This window comes from Diceros bicornis, chromosome 38, assembly GCF_020826845.1.
Source record: "Diceros bicornis minor isolate mBicDic1 chromosome 38, mDicBic1.mat.cur, whole genome shotgun sequence".
Lineage (NCBI taxonomy): Eukaryota > Metazoa > Chordata > Mammalia > Perissodactyla > Rhinocerotidae > Diceros > Diceros bicornis.
This window is the reverse complement of record NC_080777.1, coordinates 9,489,943-9,511,257: the sequence shown is the minus strand read 5'-3', so window position 1 is coordinate 9,511,257 and position 21,315 is coordinate 9,489,943. Positions and strand designations below refer to the sequence as shown.

Below are 21,315 nucleotides of genomic sequence, written 5' to 3'. Positions count from 1 at the left end.
GCTGGAAATGTAGTTCATACGGCTGTAAACTTCTCTGAGGGCAAGTAGTTGACTGGATATATCTCAAGGAAGCCCCCCAACTTTAAATTACCCGTTGATAACAGACAGCTGCAAACCAATGAAAGGGGCTGTGGACAAATGAAGGGTTTATTCACAGCAAAAGAGAAGGGAATAAAAACGAGCAATCCAGAGCATCCCACACCCCAGCCAGCTGAATATAAAGTGGAGTGTTTCGCTCTGGATCCCACGTTAGAATTTGGAATATGACAGCCAGCAGGGGGACCTGGGAAGGATTTTGCCCTGGCCACGACATCACTATCAGAGACAAGACTGTGAGAAGGACTTTCTTGGTGACTACCGGATGAGGAAACAACAGTGCTATGGTGTGAAGCACACTTATATTAGTCAGGTTTTGTTTTTGCAACTTTTGAATGTTTCTGGAGATTTTAAGCGAAATGAAGCATTTAATAAATGTTTCACAACCTAACAGCACACACACAGAATAACTATTTGAAAAAAACTCACAAAAGACTCACTTCCTTAGTCATCTTGTGATAAATGTACTTATTAAATAGTCTTTGCTATCTACTTCAAAAAAGTTAGGTATTCTTTATAGTATTATGCGATAACTATGCTTCAAACTCTTACATAACGGTACTCCTGATAACAACTTTCCAGGCACTCACTGTGCTGAAATTTCTAAGAACTGTGACTCAGTGTAGCAATGCAAGTGGTATTTAGTGCAGACCAATTTTATATCTTCCCTAAGTAGTAATGGTGCCGAGTCTTAAAGCATAATACCTGACCCTATTTTGAGTGCATGAGGTCTTAAATTACCTTTTTTCTTGTCTCAAGAACCCATGTAACTGAAAAGAATCATAAGATAACAAGGTGGGCTATTCAAAACGAATATCGATTCCATTCCCAAGTATTTGTTTGTGTGAATCAGATACGTGCAACCAAAATAACATATAAAAGAAAAAATGGATACAGAGGCTAATAAAAATACAACTGTTATCCCTAGGTGCTTACTTCAAATTACTAGGTTTCTTCACTTAAAGAGTCTCAATGCTCTCAAGGAATGACTTTATAAGAATAACTTGAACTTTATACAATTTTATAAGAACTTACAAAAGGTTTATGTTGCTTAAAAAAATCTGTCTATTACTAATCTATGATACCTACCTCTCGATCTGATCTTCGAGGGCATAAGGCATCCACTTCATCAAAGAATATCACACAGGGGGCTGAGTTCTTGGCTCGCTGAAAAACCTGCCGCACAGCACGCTCACTCTCACCAACGTACTAAACATACACAGAAAGGAAATAAAGTGTAGACACAGTTCAGCTTCGGGGTTTGGACCAAATTATAGTAAAAATAGCTTTAAATGACATTTATATGTCAGAATCCAAAAAGTATTAGGTTGAACCATATGCAATCGCTGATATGTAACCATTTTTGACCTGTAAAAAGAGCCAACTGTATGTGGTTCAACTTAAAAAAATTAGCTATTATTTAAGCTTATCAATTTCCTCATTTATGAAATGAAGACTTAAATGGAATGTAAGGTCTTCTCTAGATCAAAAAAAAATCCCATAATTCTATTGCATTTTAGAACTGATTTCCTAAGCTTTATGCCTATAAAATACTCAGCAGTAATTTTCATTAATTTAACAGTATTTTAAATGCAAACAATTTACTGTTCCACTGTCATTTCTACACAGGTCATCTTGCTAAAAAGGAAGAGCTATTTTGTCATATAGCATCAGAAGGGGCAAACTGAGCCAGCTCGGCATCTAACAGGTTTCCTAACAGCACACTGTATGTCAAAATCCAAACCAAAATATAAAACATTAAGATCAGTTCAGAAATACAGCAACTCACAAGCAGCTATAACATTAGGACTAATTAATATAAAAAGTTGTACGTAAGAATATGGTTTCACTTTTCACCTCGGCCTAAGAAACTGTTCTCGTAAAATTTCAAACTAGTTAACTAAGAAAAGCAGTTTTTTTGTAATAAAACTACTAAATAAGACAGAATCCGAAAACATCTTTCCAGTGCTGATTATATCATAAGATACTTTTTATGTTACTTTATGACTAAATGGCCATAATAAAGTAATTAAGGCATAGAATACATCACAGATGACAGCAATGACAGTATTTTTATTTTCTCATTTGAATAGAACTTTCTTTCCCTCACACCTGTCCTGTACTTTTGCTCATCCTGCTTTCCTCACTTGAACTGCTTTTCAAACCTACCTCCAGACAGTTCTCTTGCATCCTAAATGATCCCCATTCATCTTTCTTCCCATTACTCTCTCTTCTTTGCTTTTATAGCACTTTCTACTATTATAACCTTTTTTTTTTAAGTTTATTATTTATTTTTTTCCCCCAAAGCCCCAGTAGATAGTTGTATGTCATAGCTGCACATCCTTCTAGTTGCTGTATGTGGGACGCGGCCTCAGCATGGCCGGAGAAGCGGTGCATTGGTGCACGCCAGGTAACCGAACCCGGGCCGCCAGCAGCGGAGCACGCACACTTAACCGCTAAGCCACAGGGCCGGCCCAACTATTGTAACTTTTGAGCTATTCTACCTTAACTATATTATATCATAAAGTCTTTGGAAAGCAGAAGTCATGACCATTTCAAGTTTTTCTTTGATCATAACATCCTGCCTGTGTACAAATATAGTAGACTGATGTAGTTTCCTGAAAAATCCAACTCAGCAAAAATTGTATTTGGGATGCTGAACCAAAATCTTCAGTGGATATTTTAATAGAAAAGATATTGGTGGGTTGGGAGAGAGAACGTTTCAAACAGGGAGGGAAGAAAACAACCAATCTAGCTGGCAAAGGGACTTGGGATATTGCAAACCAAAATGACTACGTAAAAGGAAATTTGATTTAGGAGAAGGTAAATCTAAAGTTTCAAAAGGACAGATTAAAATCCCTTAATCTTAACAAAGGCTACAATGATTCAAAATAAGCAAACAAAAGAAAATCCCACTATCTTGGCCTTTACGAAATAGTTCAAATAAGGATCCTATACTTATTATTTCTAATTCCTTACTTGTTATTCAGTTTTCAATCACTAAAATTTCGGTTTTCAGACGAAATGATTGAAAACACTCTCCCTAAAGTCACTAATGACCTTCTGATTGCCAAATCCAAAGTCCTATTTTCGGTTTCTTTTATATTGTTTGGTTACGCTGACAAGGTTGAAGAAATTATCTTCCCTTGGTTTTCAGGGTTAGGAAGTCCTGGGCGTCCTCCACCTTTGGACCAGTCTCCTTTGCCAGCATTTCCTTCCTTGCCCTTGTAATTGCTGGTGTCTTCCAAGGTTCCGTCAGTGGCCCTCACTTAATATACTCCTACTAGCAGACCTCGTCCATTCTCGAGGTTTGAGGTGCCACTGACTCTCAAATCTCTTCAGAGCTCCAGACTCACATTTCTTCCTGTCTGCTCGGTATCTCCAAATGGTTATTTCAATCTAAATGTCCTGGAGCAAACTCATTTTCTTATCTCAAGATGTCTACCTTCCTTGTTAGATTACCTAATCCCTCAGAGTCATTCTCTTTCCACATCTATCCCTAAAAAATAAATCAGAATGAGACAAAACCTCATCCTCATTAGACTGGCAAAAAACGTAACAATCTGATACCACCTGTGCTGGGAAGGACAGGGAACAATGGGAACCCTCATTCACTGCTGGTGAAAGTATAACTCCATAACAACCACTTTGGGAAAAAAGTTGGCAATACTTAATATTTTTGAAAGTGCACATACTACGTAAGACACAGCAATTCTACTTCTGAGTGTATACCCTTGGGGGAATATATATAACCAATAGGCATAAAGATATATGTGTATATATATGTTCCACCTAAACATCCACCAAGAAAAAAACTGATTTTTAAACATGTGGTTGTATTCATTCAATGGAATACCACACAAAAAATAATGAGCTAGAGGTAAACATATTAACAAAGATAAATATTATAAACATAATGTTGAACAAAAATAACAACAAAACCACGTTACCAAAACACACATATCATTTATATATATATATATTTTCTGGTTTTGCTTTACTGTTTATAAAGAGTTCCAAACATATAATGAAAGTAGACATAATAGTATACTGAACCCCAAATAGACCCATCACCCAGCTTCAATTATTATCGACTCAATTCATGACCAACTTTGCATCTTTACCCCATCCACTTTTCTTTCTCCTTGTTATTTTGAAGGAAAGCCCAGACATCGTATTTTACTTGTAAATATTTCACTACCTCTAAAAGATAATGATTTTAACATAACTACATCATTATCACACTTAAAAGTTATTTTCTTAATATCAAATATCCAGTAACTGTTCAAATTTCCAAATGTCTCATAAACATATTTGAGACACGTAAAATAATACTATATGTTGTTTAGGGATAAATACATAGTAAATGTAGAAAGAAGTACACAGAATTAATAAACACGAAATTCAGGATTATGGCAAATTCTATGAGAGAGAGAAGAACGGAGGCCGGGATTAGGGAAGGTCTGCCAGGGGCCTTAAGTATATTGTTTTTTTTTTTTTTAAAGCTAGGTGACAGATATATGGGGTTCATTACATTACTCTTCATAACTTCTTTTTTTTGTGTGTGTGTGGGGAAGATCAGCCCTAAGCTAACATCTGTGCTAATCCTCCTCTTTTTTTGCTGAGGAGCACCGGCTCTGAGCTAACATCTATTGCCAATCCTCCTCCTTTTTTTGCCCCCCAAAGCCCCAGTAGATAGTTGTATGTCATAGTTGCACATCTTTCTAGTTGCTGTATGTGGGACACGGCCTCAGCATGGCCGGACAAGTGGTGCGTTAGTGCACACCTGGGATCTGAACCCGGGCCGCCAGTAGCAGAGCGCGTGCACTTAACCGCTAAGCCACGGGGCCGGCCCATTCATAACTTCTTATATGCTTGAAATATTTCATAATAAAAATTTTAAAAATATCACACTCTTTTTTTTGCCACAATACTGTTTTATTTCTGAACAAACGTCATGTCAGATCTGGGGCATATCATCAGAGGTAAGCTGGTGGCTGGGGCAGTATACTGGCTCACAGTGGGTCACACGCCACTTCTCCGATACCGGCTGTGTGCCCTTGCTTAACCTCCTCGGTTTCCTCATCTGTGAAAGGAGGCTCGTGAGCTGCAATTCGCAGCGTGTTTGTGACAATTACATGAGATTAGATATGAAAAGCACTTGCTCTCAGCAGATGTTCAACAAGTCAGTCCTCCATTTTCCCTTCCTCTAGAGAGAGCTTCTGTGTAAGAAAATAGTTTCTTGGGCTGGCCCCATGGCTTAGTGGTTAAGTGCACGTGCTCCGCTACTGGTGGCCTGGGTTTGGATCCCGGGCGCGCACCGACGCACGGCTTCTCCAGCCATGCTGAGGCCGCATCCCACGTACGGCAACTAGAAGGATGCGCAACTATGACCTACAACTATCTACTGGGGCTTTGGGGAGAAAAAGGGGAAAAAAGGAGGAGGATTGGCAATAGATGTTAGCTCAGAGCTGGTCTTCCTCAGCAAAAAGAGGATGATTAGCACGGATGTTAGCTCAGTGCTGATCTTTCTCACAAAAAAAAAAAAAAATAGTTTCTTGTTTTCAATATGATGTTAGAGCACAATAAATGCACACAGTTGGTTAGATTCTCCTACCTTATTCAAGACATTAGAGATAACGATAAGATAGATGGAAATGTGGCTAGGACCATCCTCTGCTACTCTAGTCATTAGGGTGAGAGGCCAGGAGGATGGGATTTCAGGAACCTTCCCGATGAGTTAATAAAAAATATTACAGTCTTAAAAAAGTGGTACATTCTTGCTTTAAAAGCCTCGTTAGCTCTATGATATTCTGAAGATAACCTTCCAACTCTAGCTTGGTATGAAGGCCCTTCTCTGTCCGGCTATAATCTCCTTCTCCAGCCTCATCCCCCATCAACCTCCACCCCTTCAAGGCTCACTTCTAATTCCCCCTCCACGAAAAAGCCAAAACAAAGTACAAGAAAAAGTAAAGAGGTACATAGAAAGGCCACAGGAAGTACGTATAAATTCTTATTTTAGGAGGAAAGTAATATATAAAAAATGGGAGAAGGGACGAATGATACTGCTTTCATTTCTTCTCTTATATTACAGAATGGCATTTTTACTTTCCACAGGGATGGACAGGAAACAAGAAATTCGAAGTCTCGGGGCTGGCCTGGTGGCACAGTGGTTAAGTTCGCATGCTCCGCTTTGGTTTGCAGATGCGGATACCGGGTGCAGACCTACCCACCACTCATCACGCCAGGCTGTGGTGGCACCCCACATACAAAATGGAGGAGGACTGGCATAGACATTAGCTCAGCAACAATCTTCCTCAAGCAAAAAGAGGAAGATTGGCAACAGTTGTTAGCTCAGGGCCAATCTTCCTCACCAAAAAAAAACCAATCTAATAAAACCAAACCAATAAAATGAAACCAAAAAAAAGAAATTCAAAGTTTCTTAAATGTGAGACAGAAACTGCTTAAGTGCTGAAAGAAGTTATTATATAGTACTTCAGGGATTTCTTTACCCCACAGCATTATTGTTTACTAATACTTAACTCATTTGAGCTACAGAGCAACAAGACAAGGCAAGCAGATAAGAAGTCAGACAACCCACATTCAAATCCCAGCTATATGACTTCCTAGCCATCCAGACTGGCCACGTTCTAAGACCCCTTCAAACTGAAGTGTTCTTCTCTGTGAATCAGAGGAAACAATACTTCGTATCTCACAGGGTTGGTGAAGAATAAGATATGTAAAGTGCTTGACAAACACATGGCAGGGAGTAAATACTTTTAAACATTAACTATTGTGATTATTTCCATTTTGCAGGTGAGAAAGCTGAGGCTCGGAGGTAAAGAGATGTCATTAAGGCAGCATTTACACACACTGAGTAGTCCAGCAGAGCAGAGCCCAACCTCTTCACTCCTACGGCAGTGATCCGACCAAAGTAGCAGGCCTGTTTTACAGATCTGAGAACAGGTACCCTGTGATTTGAACGACCATTACTTTTCCTAATCTAAAATAATGGCAAATGCCACAAGAACTTACCATATTTAGTAATTCGGGGCCCTTGACCGATATAAAATTTAGTCCAGACTCATTTGCAACAGCCTAGTAAGAGGAAACAAAAAGATACAAATAAGATGAACATACAGTGAAATAATAACAATAATTTGTGACAACACAAGGACTTTTTGTGGTTTATATTCTATTTCCCCTTTTATAGTTGCTTCTTTCCTATTAGAAGGAGAGGAGACAAACGGGAAAAGGGAAATGGATTAAAAAAAAAAATCAAAGGAAGCAAATGTTAACCTAAAACTTTCTAAGAATTACTCAGACTGAAATCAGATGGAAAGAGCACAAAACATTAAGGAAAATGTTTTGTTTACATAAACATGCTTATTTATGTAGCCCTAGCTTGGAATTCTAGTGAAATCATCTCTTATCAAAAATTGCCTTGTCCAATGAAAGCAATCATTCTTTCATAAACCAAAATTCAAAAACATCAGTATCAGTCTTTACCAAGGGTCAGTGTTTACAGATTATTTTTAATAAATAAAGATTAAACAGCATGGTTCAAAGCCAAAGAGAATAACAAAGGAGAAACATACGGTTATATGTGTAGAAGAGTCCAAGAATTAGAATCTAAGTGCAAAGATAAACCTGAATAAAATCACTCAGAACTTCAAAATGATCAGAGATAGTTTGCTCCTATTCTTAGCATCTGATGTCTGAGCTCCAGATCCATATTCAACATACTCCTCAGCATCTCTTATAGGTATTTCAAATCTATCATTTCCAAAGCAGGACTCCTGATTCTCTCCCAACTCCCTGCAAACCCCACACCCCAAACTCTTTGAGTTTCTAGGGGAAACCCTTGGTGTCTCCCTTGACCCGTTGTCTTGTCATCCAGTCCATGCACGAGTCCTATCAGCTCTAATGCTGAAATACAGGTGAGTGTGCCATGCTACTTCTCCACTATACCACCACCCTCGTCCACACCACCATCATTTCCTGCCTGGACAGGCAAAAAAAACCAAACCAAACCAAAAGAAAAAAACCCTAACTGGTTTCCTTTCACTCCTGCTTTGCTCTATTCCATTCTTTTTTTTTTTTTGTGAGGAAGATCAGCCCTCAGCTAACATCCATGCCAATCCTCCTCTTTTTGCTGAGGAAGACTGGCCCTGGGCTAACATCTGTGCCCATCTTCCTCTACTTAAATGGGAGGCCGCCACAGCATGGCTTGACAAGCGGTGCATCAGCGTGTACCTGGGATTGGGGCCTGCGAACCCAGGGCCGCCAAAGCGGAGCACATGCACTTAACCACTTGTGCCACTGGGCCGGCCCCGCTCCGTTTCATTCTCCATGCAGCAGTCAGAGCACTCATTTAAAAATGTAAATCGGATCATATCATTTTACTAGGTTTCCTATTTATCTTCAAGGACAATTGGACATGACAGTTTCTCCTTAGGCCAGCCACTGGCTCTGGCTCTGCTTCTCAAACTCACCAAGCCCCTTCCCACTTCAGGGGTTCTGCATCTGCTTGCTGCTCACTGTCTGGAAGATTCTTCACATAGCTAGCTAAATGTGACTCTGTTAAATGTCACTATCCCTCAAACACCATATCTAAAATAGCCACCTCCCAAGCAGTCTATCACAACAATCTGTTTATTTCCATCATAACTTGGCTGGATCTGCAATTTTACTGTTTTACTTCTTCACTGCCTGCCTCTTCCAAACAGACAATAAATTCCATTAGAGTAGGTACCCTGTTCACTAGTTTATCCCTAGCACCTCAAACAAAATCTGGCAAGAAATAAGTAGCTCAGTAAATACTTGCTGAACAAATGGAAACACGCATGCTTTGCGATGCAAAAATTGCTCAAAATGTGGATTATCCAAATCTCTCAATCTGTCTTTCCTGCCGCCACTTTCATAATTTCCTACCTCTCACTCAACATGATAAGTAAAGGAGAGTCAGGATACACATCTAATAAAGTATGACCCATCCACATTAGGTTTTCAACATCCATATGCCAGATAAATTAAATTTAACCCATTAAAACCCCGGATAGTTTCTGAAATTGTTGCAAGTCTTGACTTCTAAATGAAATACGGTGAAGATAATTTAATTTTTTTCATGGATATCACCAATATCACCATGAATCTTGTACTCAGTATCAGGAGCTGTGTGCTTCCATGTTGTACAGTTTTGGACAACTAAATGAATTTTACTATTCTCTTTTCAGTTTCCTTCTTATTAGGCGTCAATTTTCAGTGTGTTGGCTCCAGTAATCGCGTGCTTTTACTTTATGCTATTTACATACTATGTGCTAGTGTTTAGGACAATTGTATTATTTTATCGTTACCATGAGTAAACAAAACAACCAAGATCAGCCAAAATCTTAATTTTATATCCAATTCTAGGTTGCCAGGTTCTGACTGATAAGTGGTTCCACGACTTTACTACAGTAACACTTTGCTTCTGCCATTCAAAGATGTTTTCTATTATTTCTAGATTCTTGGGCATGTAGTCATGCACCTCTTGGAGAATCTGATGAAAGTGGTGAACATCCTCCCTGGAAAAAATACATATTCAGTCATGCGCTGCATAATGATGTTTTGGTCAACGACGGACAGCATACACGACGGTGGTCTCATAGGATTAGTACTACACAGCCTAGGTGTGTAGTAGGCTATATCATCTAGGTTTGTGTAAGTACACTCTATGATGTTCGCACAATGACGAAATCACCTAGTGATCCATTTCTCAGAACGCATCCCTGTCGTAAGCAATGCGTAACTGTATACATAATATATTGCCTAGGCTCATGGGTCCAGTGAGCTGTGAAGTCATCCATGGGGTCCTAGGCAAGATTCCCTGCTCCAAATGGTCAGATACCAGAAATCTGACTGAACAGAGAGGCACCAAATTGTTGGCAATTTGGAGGGTGGGAGGAGAAGAGGAAAAATTTGATCTATGATGTTTTAACATTATCTGTGAATTTCAAATTATCCAAACTACTTCCTTGGTGCTGTGAACAGGACTAATCAAAAACAGATATAACTAATTAAGAACAAATATTACAAGGCACCCAGCTGAGGGAACTGCATCCACCTGGTGAATTCACATATTAGCATGCAGGACCTTCTTTCTGGCTATGTCTTTCTAAAACTGTTATGAAAAATGTAGACCAATAACTGTGGTGTTCTCCTCTCTCTCCTTTGTTTCCAAACTCCTTTACAGCAATGCCTCGTAAGAGTACTGGAAGCGTTAAGCAAGGAAATTTAGTAATATATGCAAAAATAAGTTTTAAAAAATTTAGATATATAGTATATATATACAGGTACATATGTATATATACATGAACAAATGACACTGGATATCTGATACTTAGCGAGGAGTCACAAATTATTTGGCTGCTGTGGTACTTACTAAAAATGCTACTAATTTTAATTTCTTATTCACAGGTAATTTAAATATTTTAAAAAGTTGGTAAGGATTAATTATATATGGGATATTATAAAGACATTAAAAATGATGACTAATATAACTTACAGATAGCAAAGATGATTCTAATAACCATGACTCCAAAGGAAAACAAAAAAAGACTGGGAAATGTGTCCACATAAATATGAAAAAAACAAAAAAAGCAATGTGTCAAAAATATGATCAATAAAATTAAAATGGCCCAAATAAACTGATAAACATATTTACAAATGTAACAGCTTAACATATGAATAGTGATTATAAATAAAAAAGAAAATCACACGCATGTCAATAGAAAAACAGGCAAAGGATAGGGACAATTCATAAAGAAAAATAGCCAATAAACATATACATATGAAAAAAAGTCCACTAGTAATTTTTAAAATGCAACTTAAAAACAATAAGATACCACTTTTACCTATCAGATTGTCAAATATTAAAAACCAGGTTAATGGGCTACTGCTAATTTAGGGTGTGAAGAAATGGATACTTGTACCCTATTGATAGGGATCAAAATCGGTACAAACTTTTTGGAAGGCACTTTGGTGCCTTCCTCGTTACTTGGTAACTTGCCACTTCCTTGTTACTTTGGTAGCAGATCAAATGTAATTTGGTAATGGATCATTTTGATCAAATGGTAATGGACCAAAAGCTTTAAAAACATGCATTCCTTTTATTGAAAAATTATTTAGGAATGCAGTCTAATAAAATGATCAGTTGAAACACAAAAATGTAAGTACAGGGTTATTTAATGCAGTGCCGTTTTAATAGGGGATCATTTCCCTAAATTATAGAACATCTTTATGGTATAATACTATGGAGGCATTAAAAATATTGACATGTATATACACAATATTGACGTGAAGATGTTCAAGAAATATTGCTAAGTGAGAAAAGCATGTTTAAAAACCTTCCATTTGTAAAACTATGTGTAAAAGTTATATATATCATCTTGATATCTATGTACAAAAGAATATCCGGAAGGACTGACAACAAAATGAAACAGTGATTAGTAGTAGGTAGTAGTCAGGGGATTATAAATAATGCTTTTCTCTTTCACTTATCTATATTATCTAATGCGAAAAAACAATTTTTTGGGGGCCGGCCTGGTGGCGTAGTGGTTAAGCTTGTGCACTCCGCTCTCGGCGGCCCGGGGTTCGCGGGTTCGGCTCACAGGTGCGGACCTACACCTGGTGGCAGCGTCCCACATACAAGATAGAGGAGGACTGGCAACAGATGTTAGCTCAGGGCCGATCTTCCTCAACAGCAACAAAAAAAAACCCAAAAAACAATTTTTTAAAATAACAACTGTAAGGAACATAGAGGAAAATACTTATGTTATAAATAATAACTAAACCACAGCAGGAAATAAGGTCAGCTACAAACCACAACTATGCAGTAACACTCATTAAAAAGCCAAAACATGATAAACAGAAAATATGGTAACTGCTGTGTTGAAACTGACGAGGTTATGGCTGATTTAAAACTTTTTTCTTTTCCAAATGTTCAATGAGGTACTTTTTGTCATTAAAATAAAAGGGGGAAACTTTCCTAAAGAAAACTGTCAGTCTTGCTAAAATGAACTTCTAACAGAAATTATGCAAAAATCCCTCACTGTAAATTTTTTTTTTTTCCTGAGGAAGATCAGCCCTGAGGTAACATCCATGCTAATCCTCTTCTTTTTTTTTGCTGAGGGAGACGGGCTCTGAGCTAACATCTATTGCCAATCCTCCTCTTTTTTCTCCCCAAAGCCCTAGTAGACAGTTGTATGTCATAGCTGCACATCCTTCTAGTTGCTATATGTGGGACGCGGCCTCAGCAAAGCCAGAGAAGCGGTGCATCGGTGCGTCCCCGGGATCCAAACCCGGGCCGCCAGTAGTGGAGCACGCGCACTTAACCGCTAAGCCACGGGGCCGGCCCCTCACTGTAAAATTTAAATTCACATTATCCTACCTGATAGTAAGAAATAAACACCTGCAGCTGAACTTATACATACCTTTGCCAGCAGAGTTTTCCCACAGCCAGGAGGACCAGCGAGAAGGACTCCAGCTGGCGTCACCAATCCAAGAGCTTTGAACTGTTCTGGGTTACGGACAGGTGCCTGGAAGAACAACCCCAGCAGCGGCCCATTACACATGTCCAGCTTATACTGCATATTCAAATTACCCCCAGATGCATATTTGCAACACCAATCCTGAGGCCGGAAGACGAGAACAGTGCCTGGCACAGAGTGCTTACCTCTGTTCCAAGCATGAGGTGTATGGTAATAAATTTAAAATCCCTGCTCTAAATTTCTAGGCTTTAAAAATGTTAGGCAATGCTCTCCTTTAAGAAATCAGAAGCAGCAGTAGTCTACACAGTCCAAAGCCAGAGATACCCGTTCACTGTAACCTCCATGTATTTTCTCTTCCAATAGTTCCAGACCTCTAAATGGATCACACTTCATTCATGAACCATGGAATGATCAGTAAAGTGGAAAAGTAAGAGTAAATGAAAATTAATCCAAAGTTTCATGGGCATTAAAACTGCTTTGACCCTTACAAGCGTGACTGAGTTCAGAAAGTATTTCTCAAACAATTTGGTCTTGGTGAAACCTACATTTTTTTTTTTTAACTCATAGAATCAAGCACAACCAAAAGAATAAATCAAAAACAGATCTCAAAAGAATGAAAAACCATTGTTGGGGGCTTAATAATAATACAATAGAACATATAAAAGAAAACACAGTCAATTTAGACACATAACCTGGTACACACCCATGGTTGTTTACCCATCACATATGCCAACAATATTTAGCAGCAGAGACACCTACCAATATTGCCATGGTGAGCTCCTCTCTAATATCTTCCAGGGCACCAATATCTGCCCATGTCACGTTAGGGACAGTGACAAAGCCTTCCCTTTTGGCAGAGGGTTGGACCGAGGAGAGAGCAACAATGAAATCATTCAATTCAATGCACAGCCCTTGCAGCTGCTCCTCTGAGAGGGGATCTTGGTTTCTTAGCAACCCCAGCAGCCTCTGCAATTCATCCTTAAAGGAAGCAGTTGAGGGAAAAAATGAAAAACCACAAAGTTTGCTGAAAACGTTACTTTTTTATACTTTTAAAAATTATTACTGCAATATTTCTGTAAGCTATCGTGAACTTCTAAGTATTTTAATAATTTTCTCCATTAACGTTAAGTCATTTATTTTACTCTAAATGGATCATTTGATTTGGTCAAGGAAACATACACCGACTACAATCAGGCACAGAGGACTGATTTTGGTTTCTGTATGCTATATGAGGGCTAGCCATAGCAAACAAAGCAGTTGGCAAATATCCATTTCAACAACCACATATTTCCATTTTTCATTTATAGATATTCAAGAAGCAGCTGAATTTTCATGAAATTAAAACAAAGTTACTCTGGGCCAGCCCCGTGGCTTAGCGGTTAAGATCGCGAGCTCCGCTGCTGGTGGCCGGGGTTCAGATCCCGGGCGCACACCAACACACCACTTCTCCGGCCATGCTGAGGCCGCGTCCCACATACAGCAACTAGAAGGATGTGCAGCTATGACCTACAACTATCTACTGGGGCTTTGGGGGAAAAAATTAAATAAATACAATTAAAAAAAAAAAAAAAAAAAAAAAAGTTATATGGTTCCTTGATGGTTTCTCCACCTAAACAGAACACAGGCAATTTTCCTAGTCCTACTGAAATCTGGAACTTCAAAGGCAGGTTTCTTGCTTTGTGAAGAATATGAGAGGACAGGTGTAAAAAGTAACGTTATAACTCAATTTATAAAATCCTAATTTATATGCAATATTATAAAAGAAATGATTTGAAAACAAAAGACTTGGATCTAAGTCCCTGCTCTGGAAAGCAGGGGCTGTGTGGCCTCGGTCAAGTCATAATCTCTTAAGCTTAGTTTCTTTGATTATAAAATGGGGAAAGTAATGATATTTACTTAACAAAGTTATATAGATCAAATTATATTATAGAAGCTCCCTGTGCAAACTATAAAATGCTGTATAAATTCATATTGAGTTTTCATAACTCACAAAACTTAAATTTTTAACCCTGATCTTAGATGGATAAACATCCCTTTCACATTCACAGGACTATTCTCCAGAGCCATCTGTAGCTAGGGACAAGGACGTGGTTATTACGTCAGCAGACTATCCGAGTCCCCGTAATCAAATAACCAGGAAATATAACTAAATGTCCAATGCTCTAACAGGAGTTGGCAAACTTCTTCCGTAAAGGGCTAGACAGTAAACACTGCAGGCTTTGTGGACCATATGGTCTCTGCTATAAGGATTCCTATGTGAATTCTGCTGTGAAGAGCAAAAGCAGAAATAGACAATATGTAATAAATGAGCACAGCTGTGTTCCAATATAACTTTAATTTACAAAAACAGACAGTGGGCAGATGGGCCATAGTTTGCCAACTCCTGCTCTAGAACTTCACAATCACTACTATAAAATGAATTTACTCAGAATCAACTAAAAAAGTAAAACAAATTGTACTCTTGAAATTATAGACATTCTGGGTGTAACTGATAATTATTCTGAAGATAAAATGCCAATAAAACAGAAAATCATAAAGCTCAACTATATCAACACTTGCTTGCATTAAGGTAACACAAACTAAAAACATTCAGAGGACAGTTTAAGGCCCCTGTACAGAAAGCACCTGTGTTTTGGAGGTGGGCTCAGTTCCAATCCTTTCTTCCCGGCCTCCCTCAGACGGCAAACCTCCAACCTCAGGATCTTTCTTCTGCCACTCCTCCAGCTTCCTTAAGACCCTGTTGACTGCACACACAGCTGCCTCACGGCAGAGTGCCATCAGGTCAGCGCCAACAAAGCCTGGCGTTAGGTGTGCTAAATGGCGAAAATGAAAACTGTCGGGAAGTCGTAGTTTTCTGCACAAAGTTTGAAGTATTCTGCAGAAAAGACAGGGAAAAAAATTCAGGTTCCTAACCTACCAGTAAAAATAAGTCACTAAATATATTTATTTGAAATCCTTCTTCTCTGTCAATGGTATTATAATGGGTACAATATAAGAGCAAATCGTTCATTCATTCAACAAACGCTGAATCACTATTGCATAATCCACCTTATCCCATTAAAGATAAAGGTACAAATATCCGCTTTGTTAGGAACTATATTAAATGCTGTGAAGAATACAAAATAGATTTTTTAAAAATAATCTGTCTTTAAGAATTTTACAATATCAGAGAGGAAATAAGACAAATAATTTATGAGGATATAAGATAAGTTCTACTTTTAGTGTAGACTAAATGGACAGGTACCAGAAATAAAAGCCTCCAAACTCAAATAAAACATTAATTCTATTCATCGCAAAAAGTAATGGTGATACACACTTTCATATCCAATTTTATATAAGGACAGTTACTTCCCCATCTTCATCTCTACCTATTGTTTATCCCTATATTGCATGTGTGACAAATTCTGCTCAGCTAAACTGGCAACGTGGTACGTGTCAATGAAATGTGGATTTCTAGATAATTTTTTTTGTGTGAGGAAGATTGTCACTGAGCTAACATCTGTTGCCAATCTTCCTCTTTTTGCTTGAGGAAGATTGTCACTGAGCTAACATCTGTGCCAGTCTTCCTCTATTTTGTACATGGGACGCCACCACAGTATGGCTTGATGAGCGGTGTGTAGGTCCACGCCTGGAATCTGAACCCGCAAACCCCAGGCTGCTGAAGCAGAGCATGCGAACTTAACCACTACACTACCTAGATTATTATTATTAAAGGCACACCTTCAACAATTTCTGTAAAGACCTATTGAATAAAAGCTGTAAAGATATTCAGGACAGAAGGTCTGAAGCTAGACCCCTTGAGTTTGGTACCAGCTCTTCTACTCTTTGAGTAACCCGGACCAGTTACTTCTCCTCTGGGCTTCAGTTTTCTCATCTGTTAAAAATATAGTATAGTAAGTATAGCACTGACTCATAGGGACGTTGTTGTAAATGGATACATGCAAAGCCCTTAGAACAGTGGTTGATCCGTCATAAGCGCCCAAGAAGTGTTAGCTGTTGTTATTTACAGATTGTGACATATTAATTAACTTGGACAAGGAAATATATTTTGAAATTTCCAAATTTGTAAGGGAGACTAATATTTTCAAATGTCAAGCTGATGGAGAATAAGTTATAGAAAATTCATTTGGGGTCATGTAAGTGAACAGAATAGGCTTAGGCTATAGGCTTTAGGGTGGCTCTATATAAAGAGAGGTATTCATGCTGATATGAGATATTGAAGGAAACAGATAGCTGGGGGTTATGATGGATGCATATTGTACTACCAAAGAAGAGAAAGGCGACCCAACATGGGTCTCTTTGCGTCAGCTCTAGCTGGCGCCCTAAGGGCTGTAAGTCCCTACAAAGATTCAAATATTATGGGGTTCCCAGAATAAACGATCCAGGTTTAATGATATATTTGACTATAAAGAGGATGAGTTAACTCATTTTTAAAAAATAAAACTTTTATTTTAGAACAGTTTTAGATTTACAGAATTATTACAAAGACAGTACAGAGTTCTATATACCCCACACCCCTCTCCTATTATTAAAGACAATTTGCAGGATTACTGGCCCAATATTTTGTAGAATATCCCTCAACTGGGATTGGTCTGATATTGTTACCATGATTAGACTAGGGTAACGTGTTTTTGGGAAGAAGATCAAAGAAGTCAAGTGTCATTCTCTTCACATCACATCAAAGATAACTACTATCGACATAACTTATCACTGTAGATGTATCACCAGGTTTGAGACAGTGTTTGAAAGGGCTTGTGCTTGAAGTTACTCTTCCCTCCCTTCCCGTACTGTACTCTTTGGAAATAAGTTGCTACGCCCAGCTCTCACTTAAGGAGTAGGGAGTGATACGCCACCTCCTTAAGCGCAGTGTATCTACATAAATTATTTGGAATTCTGCTGCACCTATTCTCACCCGTTTATTTATTTCTTCTATCATTTATATCAGTATAGACTAATAGATATTTGATTATCTGTAATCTTAAACCACAATTCATGAGGAAAGTGGATGGAGAATGGTAAATGATCTAGCAGAGGGGACAAAGTCAAAATTAACCTTTGCAGAGAGGCATACTAATGAGAAGGAAGTACATTTGTCTGGTGGAACTCCACACACCAGGAACCAGAGGCATCAAAGTGTCTGACTACAGAAATCAGGGCCACGGCAGGGAGCCGAAAACACAGAAATTATCTGAAACTCTGCCTAAGAAGTTTTAAGACCCCACGTATTCTCCACCCTCTCAACCAGCAGGATGCCAGGAATGTGCTCTCTGGTGAAACGGAATCAGGGGAGGGAAGCTCCTGTTTGTGGACAACTGTTAAGATCAACTCCGTCAGAAAAATGGGCCAAAGTCTGTGTACAGCATGTGCAATCCCTCAGCTCCTTTCCCTGCCCAGGTCAGAAGACCAGCAGCTACACGCAGAGCCCCATGGCGTTGTCTGAAGATTTGCTGAATAATCTGAACTGACTCAACAAAAACAATCTACACAAAGCGACATTGGGAGTTTTCTAGCTAAAAAGTTAGCTGGTCATCTGCCTGCTTCATCATGGCACTCATGTTTCAACAAAGTAGCCTGTACTGCAGACAGCTAACCAGTCTCACTCGTAAAAGATGAATGGACAGCCAAGGACTGCCGCTTGAGGAAAGCTGTCAACATGAAATAATAATAACAGTTCTCAATTATCAAGACTTACTGCAGACCAGGTACTGTTGTTCTGACTTTACATATTATTTCTCACTGCCTCTCACTGTAATGTAAGGTATAAGACAGGCCCAAACAAACACAAATACGCACACATAGGAAAAAAAGACGTGGAGAAAACAGAGAACGCAGAAAAAGTTGTGAGAGGGTTAGCAAATGAAAAAAATATGGCAACTGTGAATTTCAGAAAAGTTAAAAAGGTGAAGAAAGGAAATGCGATCATAATATATGACTTGGGTCAGCAGTGAACAATATTTATCTAGATGAGAAATGAAAATGCTAAATATGGATATAGTCAAAATTCATACTACAACTATATACTACATATATGAATATGGTTCGATACTAGATATATTAAAGATTATTTGTTAGCTATACAATGGCATTGCATATATGTTTAATAAAGTCTTTATCCATTAGATACTGAAGTACTTATAGTTGAAATGATATAATGCCTGGGATTTGCTTTCAAACACTCCAGGAAAAAAAAGTAAAGGGTAAATAAAACAAGACTGAAAATGTTGATAACTGTTGAAACTGGGTGATAAGACATGGAGTTCATTATTGTGACAGTTTTAGAGCACATCTACAAATTCCTGACCCTCCTCTCACTGGAAGGTAGGGTCTATGACTCCTCCCCTTAAATCTGGCCTGAGCCTAGTGACCCATCAACTGATACAGTACAGTGGAATTGGAACCATGTGACTTCCAAGGCTAGGTCAAAAAGGCAAGGCCACTTCAGCCCATTCCCTGCAATCCTCATGCTGCAGCCCCAGGCTGCCATGTCTGAATCCTACCACCCCAGGGCTGCCCAGCTCTGAGGACGCCCAGACTATCCCGTAAGGGGTGCCACGTGGAGAGGCCTTTAGGTGACAAGAAGAAAAAGGAGGAGGGGACAGACCAGATCAGATGACAGATAGAAGAGAGACAGATAAGCCAGATCAGATCGACAGGCAGGCAGACAGATAAGACAGCTGGGCTGCTCTAAGCCCCCACAAGGTTCCAGCTCCAACCACCATCCTGGCAACCACACGAGAGCCTGAGACGGCACCAGCTAGCGAAGGCCTTTCTGGACTCTTGACCCACAGAAACCGTGAGAGACAATACAACGACTGTTGTTGTTGTGAGCCACTAAATTTGGGGTGGTTTGTTCTGCAGCAATAGAAACTGGAAAAATTATATTAGACTCCTTTTGTGTACACTGGAATTTTCCATTATAAAATGCTTTTAAAGCTCAGAAAAACAGCAAGAGCTACCTCGAAAAAAATGTTTCTTCCTATGTGTCAGACATCGTGCTGGGTACAGTAATTCAATCCTTACAGGAAGCCTTTAAACTCGGGGGAAAAAATCATAAAACCAGCCTACTGGCTCTATATCCCAATCTTTAACATTGCCTGAAAATCCTCCTGTTATCCCAGCCAGCTCAACTAAGGTTATACAAGAAAGCAATTTCAGGCTTTCATCCTCCTCAGTCCTCTAACCTATCCACCGTGTGCCTCACTTTCATCAGACGATCTCACTTTGAATTCACAGAGGAAACGCCCTCAATTTGCCAGCACCCCACAGATGGGCCTCCTCGCCTTCATACTCTTTCTTCCTGTTTACTGTCGTTTCAATGGAAGCATCCCTCATTCTAAGGCCAATACCTACACATAAGCTCTGATCCCCCATTCCTCCCATTTGCTCCTTCCCATCAGCATTTAAAGATACTCAAGTTTCTCCCATGCTAAAAAAACCTTCTCTTTTGACACCTCATTATCCGCCTCACGTAGCTACCACCTTCCTTCTTCTCCTGCACAGCCAAACTTCCCCTAAACGGACTGTGGAAGTCTGCTGCTCCCATGTCTTCACTTTCCATTTGCTCCCCAGCCATTCCAACCTGGATTTTGCCCCTATCGTTCAACTCAAACAGCTTTTGGTTATGTTCACTAGTGACCTCTAGGTTGCTCAATTCAAAAAACAAATTTTCAGCCCTCCCTTGCATGACCTCTCATTCCTCCTTCCGGAAACATCCACTTCCCTTGGCTTCCACTACACATTCTTTTCATTTTCCCAATACTTCTGGCTGCTCTTTTCCTATCCTTAGCCTGTTAACCTCTTTGGGCCTGTCCCAGGACCTCTGTCATTCGCTCTTCATACTCTCTCTGGACAATCGCATCTATCTTCATAATTTCAACTGCCATCAATAGATTGATGATTCTCAAATTTTTACTTCCTCAGAGCTCCAGACTCACTTGTCCAATAACCAACGTGACCTCTCCACCTGGACCTCCTGCAAGTCCCCCTAACTCCACTGACCTTATCTTCCCATCCATCCCCAAGTCCTCCTCTAAACATCTGCTTATCCTCCAGTATTTCCCATCCCCTCAACAGAAAACCATCTGCACAGATGCTGACGTCAGAAACCTGGGAGTAGTTGCTTCTTGCTCACAGCCCCCACCTCTCCACACACACATTCTATGGATAAGCACAGCTTATTGATTCTACTTCCTAAATGTCTCCAGCTACTCCAGTTATTTCTATCCACACTCCCACCTCCTTCAACCCAGCTGCCATCACCTCTGCCCATCACAAGAGCCCCCTCACCGGGATAACAGAACCCTTCCCTGCTCTCCTGTCATTCACTCTTCAAGGGCAGCTACACTGATCTTTTCAAAAAAGGTTTCCATCACCATCCTGCTGAACTTAATTGCTTTAATTCCTTCCCACCACTCACAGAAGTCCAAAATCCTTAGCAAGGTGGATATGAACTGGCTTCTCACACCTCCCCAGCCTTTCCACGTCCCATCTCTTCTTCAATAACCACGCTGTTCTTCCAGATTCCCTGGACACACTGAGCGCTCACTCACCTCAGGGCCCTCACACACGCCATTCCTACCTGGAATACTCTCACCATCATGTGATCAGTTAATTGCTATTTATTCTTCAAGTCTCAGCTTTCTCAGAGAGGCTTTTAAGAACCCCCATAGCTGATATATCTTCCCTAAGA

General features: G+C 39.4%; 1 protein-coding gene across 4 annotated transcripts in view; it reads right to left on the bottom strand.

Moving 5' to 3' along the window:
* The window catches only part of NVL (nuclear VCP like), a 117,044-nt gene that overhangs the window by 61,348 nt on the left and 34,381 nt on the right, over nt 1–21,315 (bottom strand). For all 4 annotated transcript variants that reach the window (XR_009217127.1, XM_058533636.1, XM_058533635.1 and 1 more), the window contains exons 13-17: nt 15,252–15,501; nt 13,386–13,604; nt 12,570–12,674; nt 7,132–7,194; nt 1,186–1,305 (exon numbers count right to left, since the gene is read on the bottom strand). Coding sequence is in view for 3 of the 4 variants with exons in the window: in XM_058533636.1 (XP_058389619.1) it covers nt 1,186–1,305; nt 7,132–7,194; nt 12,570–12,674; nt 13,386–13,604; nt 15,252–15,501 (757 nt within the window). In the remaining variant the exon portion in view is untranslated. The remainder of the gene's footprint in view (nt 1–1,185; nt 1,306–7,131; nt 7,195–12,569; nt 12,675–13,385; nt 13,605–15,251; nt 15,502–21,315) is intronic.